Genomic DNA, 10,169 nt, shown 5'->3' with positions numbered 1-10,169 from the left:
AAAACGTTACTGACTTGGACAGGAGGAGGGAGAGATTTCAAGGCACGAAGATCTCTCTGTGCTCCACGCAAGGAGCACAGATGTTGGGAAAACGCAGGTAAAAGGTAAATAAGCAAAAAGAAGGCATGGTCACGGACACGTCAACCTCAGCTTCTTTACTAAGCAAACGCACTAAAAAGATCCCAGTTAGTTAAACAAGGGAACCTCAGAGCATGTAAATGAGGAGCGCGATCGCATTTTTCGTGGCAAGGGAGGAATTAAAATCACAAAACCCACTTGAAACTGCCCTGAAAATGCAGGGGCGGGAGGGGCAAGAAGTTGATTTAAACTTGCCTTTTAGTAATTTCTGCCCTCCTCCCTCCGTCCCCGCTTCCCCCCAGATTCCCCCTCCCAGCTTCCCCCTCCTCTTCGGCGGCGGCGAGCAAGCGCTGCCGGCGGGGCCGCCCCCCGCTCTCCGCTCCCCCCTCACCCCGCCCGGGCGGGCGCGCAGGGCGGGGGGCGGTGGCGCTGCCGGCCCCGGCGGGGCGGGCGGCCTGATTGGCTGGAACGGGGCTGGGCACATGGCGGGCGAGAGCTTTGTTTGCCGAGTTGGAGCGAAGTTGCGGAGGTTTTAGGCTGGAGCCGGCGAGCGCGGATGTTCAGTCTGCCGCCGAGCCGGGAGAGAGGGAGGAACGGAGCTCGGCGGGAGGCTGCGGATCCCCGAGCCCCCCCGCCCCGCATCTTCCCGCCCCGGGATCCCTGGATGCTGGCTGGGGGAGAGGAGCACGCTGCCCTGGGCGATTTCATCCTGGAAGAAGAGCGGGGAGTCAAATGAGGAAGGGCGGACCGCGTACAGATTGTATCTGGATGTCCTGGCACGGTGTGTATGAAAAAAAAAAAAAAGCAAACAAAAGTTTTCTGATCTGTTAAGATATTAATACTTGGCTGACTAGAAAAGGCGTTTTCAAGTTTTATAAAGGACCAGATGTGCGCTGGGTTTGAGGTACCGAAGGAAGTCGAGATAATTGCTTTTTAACTTGCTTGGAGAAATGAATTGCAAAACCTTACAAATGCACCGAATCGGCAGTAAAATGCACTTTATATTCATTTTTGCACTGATGATAATATCTTTCAATAAGGCTGTGCTGGGCAAGAATTTGAAATACAGGATTTATGAGGAGCAGAGAGTTGGGTCGGTAATTGCGAGACTATCGGAGGATGTAGCTGATGTTTTATTAAAAATGCCTAACCCGTCCTCGGTTCGTTTTCGAGCCATGCAGAGGGGGAATTCTCCCTTGCTTGTGGTCCGTGAGGATAATGGGGAAATCAGCATAGGAGCTAAAATTGACCGGGAACAACTCTGCCAGAAAAACTTAAACTGCTCCATAGAGTTTGATGTGATCACTCTGCCCACTGAACATCTGCAGCTTTTCCACGTTGAAGTTGAAGTGCTGGATATTAATGACAACTCTCCCCAGTTTTCCAGAGCACTTATCCCTATCGAAATATCCGAGAGTGCAGCTGTAGGAACCCGGATCCCTTTGGACAGCGCTTTTGATCCAGATGTGGGGGACAACTCCCTTCACACTTACTCTCTCTCTGCAAATGATTTTTTTAGTATTGAGGTGCGAACCAGGACTGATGGTGCTAAGTATGCAGAGCTCATTGTGGTTAGAGAACTGGACCGGGAGTTGAAGTCAAGTTACGAACTCCAACTCACTGCTTCAGATAAAGGGGTGCCTCAGAGGTCTGGATCATCCATTCTGAAAATAAGCATTTCTGATTCCAATGACAACAGCCCAGTTTTTGAGCAACAGTCATATATAATTCAACTCCTAGAAAATTCACCGATTGGGACTTTGCTCATAGACCTCAATGCTACTGATCCAGATGAGGGCGCTAATGGAAAAGTCGTGTACTCTTTTAGTAGTCATGTGTCTTCCAAAATTATAGAGACTTTTAAGATAGATTCAGAAAAGGGGCATCTGACCCTACTGAAGCAAGTGGACTACGAAGTAACCAAATCCTATGAAATCGATGCTCAGGCTCAAGATTTGGGGCCAAATTCTATTCCAGCTCACTGCAAAATTATAATTAAAATTGTGGATGTGAATGACAATAGACCGGAAATTAACTTAAACCTGATGTCCCCAGAGAAAGAAGAGGTAGCTTATATTTCTGAAGGGTCACCCTTGGACACTTTTGTTGCCTTGGTCAGAGTGCAAGACAAGGACTCTGGTGTGAATGGAGAGATAGTTTGCAAGCTCCATGGACATGGCCACTTTAAACTTCAAAAGACTTATGAAAATAACTATTTAATCTTGACTAATGCCACTCTAGATAGGGAAAAGAGATCTGAATACAGCTTGACTGTAATAGCGGAGGACAAGGGAACGCCGAGTCTCTCCACAGTGAAACACTTTACTGTCCAAATCAGTGATGAAAATGACAACCCACCCCGCTTCCAGACAAACAGATATGAAGTTGTTATTTTAGAAAATAACTCTCCAGGAGCATATATCACATCAGTCACAGCCACAGACCCGGATCTAGGCGACAACGGGCAGGTGACCTACACTATTTTGGAGAGCTATATTTTGGGAAGTTCTATAACCACCTACGTGACCATTGATCCCTCCAATGGGGCGATCTATGCCCTGCGAACCTTTGATCATGAAGAGGTAAATCAAATTGCCTTTATGGTTCAAGCAAGGGATGGAGGGAGCCAGCAGCTTGTTAGCAATACCACGGTTGTACTAACCATCATTGACGAAAATGACAACGCTCCCGTCATCGTAGGGCCAGCACTACGCAACAGCACAGCAGAAATCTCAATCCCTAAAGATGCTGGAATCGGCTTTCTTGTCACCAGGATAAGGGCTACAGATAGAGACTCTGGTATGAACTCTGAACTCAGCTGCTACATTGCAGCTGATAAGGAAAACAGCATCTTTGTGATGGATCCCAAAACTTGTGACATCTCTATCAATGTGAGTGTTGAATCAGTTCCAGCAAAACAATGGGAGTTTTTTGTGATAGTCCAGGATAAAGGCAGTCCTCAGCTTAGTACTAAAGCACTTCTGAAATGTACCATTTTTGAGTATGTTTATTCATTTTCAAGCACAGAAGCTACTTTGGTAAGCCAACCCTCCCTGGATGTCTCCATGATAACAATTATATCTTTAGGATCAATATGTGCTGTGTTGTTGGTCATTATGGTTATTTTTGCTACGAGATGTAATCGAGAGAAAAAGGACAACAGGTCCTACAACTGTCGTGTGGCAGAATCGACCTACCAGCACCACCCAAAACGTCCCTCAAGACAGATCCACAAAGGAGACATTACGTTAGTGCCAACCATTAATGGCACTTTACCCATCAGATCTCACCACAGAGCTTCTCCATCATCATCTCCAACCCTGGAAAGGGGACAGATGAGCAGCCGGCAGAGCCACCACAGCCACCAATCGCTGAACAGCCTGGTGACCATCTCCTCTAACCACGTGCCCGAAAATTTCTCCCTGGAGCTCACCCATGCTACTCCGGCCGTTGAGGTAAGGTCCATACCTTGTTTTGCACATCCATTCACTCATATGTTCACTGGGGAAGCGTGGAGGTGCTCTGCACGCCAGCTGTGAGAGCACGGGGTGATTGGATCAGTGCCCACTGAGAACATGTTATGGATTTCTCTTCAGATGTCACAGCTTTGCAGTTTTACTCCAGTACCAACTGAATCCATTACCATGGGGAACAGGATTAAATCTATTATTAACAGAATTATTTCTCAGTTCTTCCATGTAAGGTCAAAACAATGGAGTGTTAACATAGACGGTATTCTGCTCTGGTTTACTGAGCTTTCTTTCTTCCTTGCCTTCCCTTCCCTTCCCCTCTGTATAGCTCCATTTAAGAAAGAGTGCCAGCATACTTATATAGGGAAATGATGCAGGGAATTCTTTCGTTAATGGGGATGGAGAACTAAGTGGTTAAACACTGGCACAGTTTAAATACAGCTGTTGTAGCAACATATGATCATAGTGTACCTGATATATGCACACACTGATGGCAAACTTTGGTACTAAGAGCTGTGTCCTCGTAACTCTTTACATGTAGTTCAATGAAATTTTCTTTTGAATTAGGATCCTGGAATGGTAAAGGGTTGATTTTTATCTATTAAAATGAAACTCCTCCGTTTAATTGCTTGGTTTACTTGTTAATGAATTAATTATTATCAGTTCAGAGGCTAATGAACAACAATGCATTTCCTCATTGTACAAGGTCTTCAGATGTTTCCTGTGGCATGCACTATAATAAAACATAGTGTGTTGTAATGCATTACATATATGTAGGAATTTGATTTACTTAAACTTCAAAGAAAAAAAAGGAACACAAAAGGGAATTAGTGGCTTTACAACTAGGGATTTGAGCTTTCATTTCAAGGAATCAGTCTTTTCATCTTTTCTTTAGCAGGTTTCTCAACTTCTCTCGATGCTTCACCAGGGCCAGTATCAACCAAGGCCAAGTTTTCGAGGAAACAAGTATTCCAGAAGCTACAGGTAAAGATCTAGACTGTTCTGCTACATATGCTTGTACATGTCTCAGAAAATACAGACATGTATTTTGAATCAAAAAGTGGAATATAACATAATAATTTAATTCCACCATTACCACAATTCTCTTTGCAGATATGCCCTACAAGATATGGATAAATTCAGCTTGAAAGACAGTGGCCGGGGTGATAGTGAAGCTGGAGACAGTGATTATGATTTGGGTAGAGAGTCTCCAATTGACAGACTTCTCGGAGAAGGATTCAGTGACCTTTTCCTTACAGATGGGAGAATTCCTGCAGGTAAGAGCACAATGAAAGCTGAACAGTTTATTTACAGTGCTGCCTGGCTGTCACTTTGATAAAGCTACTACTAAGAAAGCAAAAATTCTTTAGCTTTCAACTGTTGTGTTTCCTTCCTTTTTACTCTGATGCATGACGAACATTGAGCTGAAGCCTTCACCTATCTAGTAAAATGAAACAACTGAAAATTGGCCCAGAGCAATGCCTGCTTTTTCTGTTATTCACATCATCATGAGCTGGCTCCAAACTCCCCCACGAAAGCACAGTCTGTCCTTAGATTTTTAATGACTGGGTGGATGTTTTTGCAAGGCCAGGCCGTTATGGTTTGTTAAAAATACACTGAACTGTAATTTAGGAGATAGATTTTCCACAGTGGATTTGATCCATAGGATACAAACTTCTGGAGTTCAGAAGTGGACTGTGAAGATGTTTTAGAAATACGGATGTACAAGAAAGAAAAGTATATTTTTTCCCACTGAAAAATGAACTTGAGTGGCAAGGGAAGAATCTAAACGTGCCCCAGATTTTAAATCTTTCAACCCTAGTTTCTAGAAGAAAGATCTTAAGAAATACAACTCATGGACAGAGGTCGGAATTACTTTAATAATTGTGCAGCCACTGGTTGTACCCTACCTCTAGTACTTATTTCAGCTCATATTTTGTTTTCTCTGTGTAACTGACAGGGCCGGATAATTTCAGTGGGTTCTAAATTTACACCAACAGTGTAAGCTTTAAAAGCTTAGTAAAATAATTTTATACAGAGGGGCACATTGCTTTCTGAGGTGGTGCAGCACATGTTCCTTCCCCAGGTGTTGCCCAGAGCTGCAGCTCTTCCCTCTGCTGCCACAGGCAACACCGGTGCGGGGAATCGTACCTGACCTCAGTGCGTTTTGCTCTGAGAAATATGCTCTTATGCTAGACAGGAGTAAACCCCAAAAGTTTATAATTTGTTCTTTTTACACATTTTAACTTTAATATTTTCTTTGTGTTTCTTTTCTTGAGACTAGGTTTTTTATCACTTACCCAGGCATTCAGCTATCTCCTCAACCTAGTCTTACATACCCAATGTTTCAGAATCAGAGACCTTGAAAAGTTACTATTTTTTCAGAATCTTTAGCCTAAATCTGGAGCCCTTATCTATTTTTTTATCCTCATCTCCCCCAGATCCTACTATTTATTCCTCTCCATCTAGCATGAGACTGCGTTAGTAAGGACGCAGGGAGGGATCCGCTGGAGCTCTCAGTTGCCAGGGGAACTTCAGCTGCCGCGGTGTTTGCTCTGGCATCTATCCCCGATGCTGCCAGGGAATAGCTGTCCCCATCCTAGTGGGCAGCAGGAGCGGTTACCCTCATGGCTAGCCAAAATGCCCATGGCTCATTTTCAGCTCTCGCAATTCAGTCTCTAAACAGGAAGCCAAAGGGTTGGATTTCCAAAAGTGTCCGGCCTTCGCCCAACACTAATTGCATTCAAAGTAAGGAAAACTCCTGCTGAGTACAGACAGAACTGGGTTGGGCATTTAGTCTTACCCAGATGTCCATTTGCTGCCATGTGTGGTATTAGTCCGTCAGCTAGATATGCTGTACCCCTCCAGATGAGACCTGAATGGGTCTACAATTCAAACAAATAAAAAGGAAAGGAAAAACTTCCTGGAGTTTTTCCTGTTCTCCATTTTGAAAGGTTTCTGCATTGTCAGTCTGGACACAGGCAAAATGCTGTGGGAAAGTCCTTGCAGTTTGTCCCTTTAAGGTGGAACTGGAAAGGAATGGAGCCAATCTACCAAAACTTCAAAAACGATGTGATCAGAAAGTTCAATAACTGTCCTTGAAAGACAAGATTATTTCTCTTTCTCTTTTTAAATCTTCACCAATAAGCCCTAAGTTCTGGGGAAAAAAAAAAAACAAAACAAAACAACCAACAAAACTGTTGTGTATCTGTTTTTTGTTTATTTATTGCCGATTTAAGGACAGACTGTAACACAATTCCATTTCCTTGGAGTATCTTTTGATCTTATTTTCAAGAATGTCAGAATTGATTATTTTATATGAAAACTAATCCTGAGTTACAAAACTCACAATGAGACAATCCTCACATTTAATGAAATCCTAGACCATTGAAAGTCTACTATTAAATTACGGGAGCCTTCTTAATTAGAACAGCAATCTTCACCTTCTGGGTGAGGATTGAGAGTTGGTTCAGACCCCGTGGATCTCTTAACTATCTTTTCTCCTTTCTAACTCTTAGGCATTTCCTGCACAATGGCACACATATGCTTTTCATATGTGGGAGCAAAGCACTTCAAGGCATTTGAGTCATATCAAGGCTTCAAGCACTGATATTTTCTAGGTTGCTTTTGTTTTGTTTGAAGCTCACTGATCAGCAGGCCATTTGCAATAGCTTGTGCAATACCCAGCCTGCAGCCTAAACCTGTACTCTTGAAGAAATTCATGCTCTCACATGTAACACACAGAGAGAGTTTATGCTCAGAAGAATGGAAAGGGCACTAGGAAAGCAAACGTGATGGTCTGTGTAAAGCTCAGAGATAAATAATGCTGACACCATCAGAGTAGGACTTTATCAATAACTGGTGTGTTCTAAGCTGAAATACTCTGTTCAGTTCGCTTACACCATTGCAAAATGTTTTTTTGATAAACTGAGTGGATCCAGAGCCAGATGGAAAACGTGATGAGAAAGCGAGGAAAACTTACAGGCCATGACTGCAAACGTTTTGTTTTAGAAGTGGCATTTCTCATATATTCAGTATACAAAGAGAAAAGGAAAAGAAACTCTGTTCTGCGTGTGATAATGTAACCCTTAATTGGTAGAGGATTAGGGCAAAAGTTTACTGTGGTCAAAATATGTGTAATGCAAACAGTCTGGCATTTCTGAAAACTTCTTTTTGAAGTATGTGATTCAAATTCAAGACGGTGGCCCCTGCAGCACCTACGTCTTTTCCAGCAGGTCTTTCAGGCACCCAGGCAGCACCCAGCCCATGCTGAGGCTTCGTGTCCCACAGAGTTGGTTCCCTTTTGGAGAGGAAAATTTGAGCTCTCTCCTGGCACATCCCTCTTTGCAGCCCTGCCAAATAGCCCTCCTCACTGGCCTGGATGCCCACCTTTTGGGTTAGAGCCCCCCTTGTGCCAACACCTGAGCCAGTGTGGTCCAGCACCCTGAGCTACAGAGATGCAGGTGCTCCTCAGAGCAGCTCCAGTATAAACACTGGAGTCACACAGGGTGTGAATTAAGCCCTCGGTATGCTGATACTGGATTAAAATTTAACTGATCCAGTTAAAAAGTTAAGATGGCAGTGGATCACCTAGTATTCGAAGTACACCTTACTGTCAGATCAAGAGAAGATGTGTTAATGAAGAGGGAGATCCTTCTGTACAGTTTTGTCCTCCTTTCTGTCCTCTGTCCGTCTATTGCCATGTTCTTACTCTGATATGCTTCTCTAAGTGCATGTGGAAGATTTCACTAAAAATTAAGTAAAAGCTTAAAGGTAGACACCTTTTTGTTTGTTTTTTTGTTTTGTTTAAATGAAATAGCACTGTACAAATGTCTTTAAGTCCCACATGGGATGTACATGTTTATCTTCAACCCTAGTTTAAGAGATCGCATTGCTGTCTTACATGTTCTGCATTTATCGTTCTCCTGTTATATGACACTTCAGAAATGGAAGTACATTTAGATCTGGACCACTTGCATTTGCCATCTTCATGCACACAGAACAAGAATCCAAACGCCAGATCTGAACATCTTTGGAGACATTCAGTCCTTGTGTGTTAGTCCCTGTGAATGTAAGTGGTAATTGCAGCAGAGGGAAGGCGCTCACTCTCCTCTTTTCTCTCTTGCAGCGATGCGGCTGTGCACGGAGGAGTGCAGAGTTCTGGGCCACTCAGACCAGTGCTGGATGCCACCGTTGCCATCTCCCTCCTCTGATTACAGGAGTAACATGTTCATCCCTGGGGAGGAGTTCCAGTCGCCGCAGCAGCAGCTGCAGCAGCAGCAGGGCGTCGAGGAAGACCCACAGCCTGCAGATGCCAGCGAGAAGAAGAAGAGCTTTTCAACGTTTGGTAAAGACTGCCAGAGCGAGGAGGAGTCTGGGGACACCTGCACCTCCTCTCTCCTCTCCGAAATGAGCAGTGTCTTCCAGCGCCTGCTGCCTCCCTCGCTGGATGCCTACACGGAGTGCAATGAAATGGATCGCTCTAACTCGCTGGAGCGCAGGAAAGGACATTTGCCAGCCAAGACTGTGAATTATCCACAGGGGGTGGCAGCCTGGGCAGCCAGCACACATTTCCAAAATCCTGCCAGCAACGGGCCTGCTCTGGGGACTCACTCGAGCGCACAGCCGTCCTCTAAGTGGCTGCCAGCCATGGAGGAAATCCCAGAGAATTACGAAGAAGATGATTTTGACAATGTGCTCAACCACCTGAGTGATGGTAAACACGAACTCATGGATGCCAGTGAGCTGGTGGCAGAGATTAACAAGCTGTTGCAAGACGTCCGGCAGAACTAATTGTTTCAAAAGCCTGTTTTTCCATGTTTATGGAAAACTGGAAGGGGAAAAAAAAAAAAAAAAAGAGAACAAAAAACAGACTGAGAAGAACTGGCATTGCCAACTAGTTGCATTTATCATAAATGTGTCTGTGTATGTTGAATATTAAAATACTGTATTTTCATATGTACACAATGCAAGTGTGATTATCTTTATCTGTATTTTAAAAATACATTTGTACCTTATATTTATGTGTAATTTAACAAATAAATTTTATTTTTGTACACCCACAGCAAGCATGTTTTCCTAAGTGTATATATATGGTACCACCTATGTCAAACTGCCAGCATTCTTGCCACACAGGCATGTTAAAAAAAAAAAAAAAAGGAGGGATATAGTTTTCCCTTATTATTTCTTTTGTCTCAAATGTTACAAATATTAATTCAAACCACTGAAGAGTTATGCAAACATTCGTTTAAATAAACAATCCAACACCTTGTTGCAATGGTCCATTCTTATAATAAAGAGTTGTCAACTCCCATGAAGCCTAAAATGTCCTTTTTATTTTTATGCTTTTGGTCTGTAGATTCATTTTCTCATGTAATTAATGTATTATTGCAGTGTTTTCCCAAGTGAACAAATCATGGAATTCAGTGGTGGGATTTCCAGTTGACTCTGCAAAAAAAAGGTAAATTTTGTCTGCTGTTGTTATGCTGCAAAACCAGTTGAAGTAAGCAGTGTATACTTGAAAGACAGCAATAAAATAAACTTTTCTGACCTCAAGCTGAATTCTCAATTTATGTAAATAAAAATAGGCCAGAGTGTTTTATACTTGTAAATGACACCAAA

At 43.3% G+C, this 10,169-nt stretch overlaps 1 protein-coding gene across 2 annotated transcripts; it reads left to right on the top strand.

Annotated features, from left to right (window-relative positions):
• The first annotated feature begins 528 nt into the window (after positions 1-528).
• Positions 529-9,861, top strand: PCDH18 (protocadherin 18). 2 transcript variants are annotated; one of them, XM_082051331.1, is made up of 4 exons: positions 529-3,533; positions 4,444-4,532; positions 4,662-4,825; positions 8,677-9,861. In XM_082051331.1, the coding sequence occupies exons 1-4, from the start codon at positions 1,029-1,031 to the stop codon at positions 9,339-9,341; spliced, it is 3,423 nt and encodes a 1,140-aa protein (XP_081907457.1). In that variant the 5' UTR covers positions 529-1,028; the 3' UTR covers positions 9,342-9,861. The 2 variants fall into 2 exon arrangements, with proteins under 2 accessions (XP_081907457.1, XP_081907458.1); XM_082051332.1 differs by having other exon boundaries at positions 530-3,533; positions 4,447-4,532.
• The last annotated feature ends 308 nt before the right edge of the window (positions 9,862-10,169 follow it).

The sequence above is a fragment of the Streptopelia decaocto genome (assembly GCF_964273445.1).
Source record: "Streptopelia decaocto genome assembly, chromosome: 4".
Taxonomy (NCBI): domain Eukaryota; kingdom Metazoa; phylum Chordata; class Aves; order Columbiformes; family Columbidae; genus Streptopelia; species Streptopelia decaocto.
This window is presented reverse-complemented; position numbering and strand designations above follow the sequence as displayed.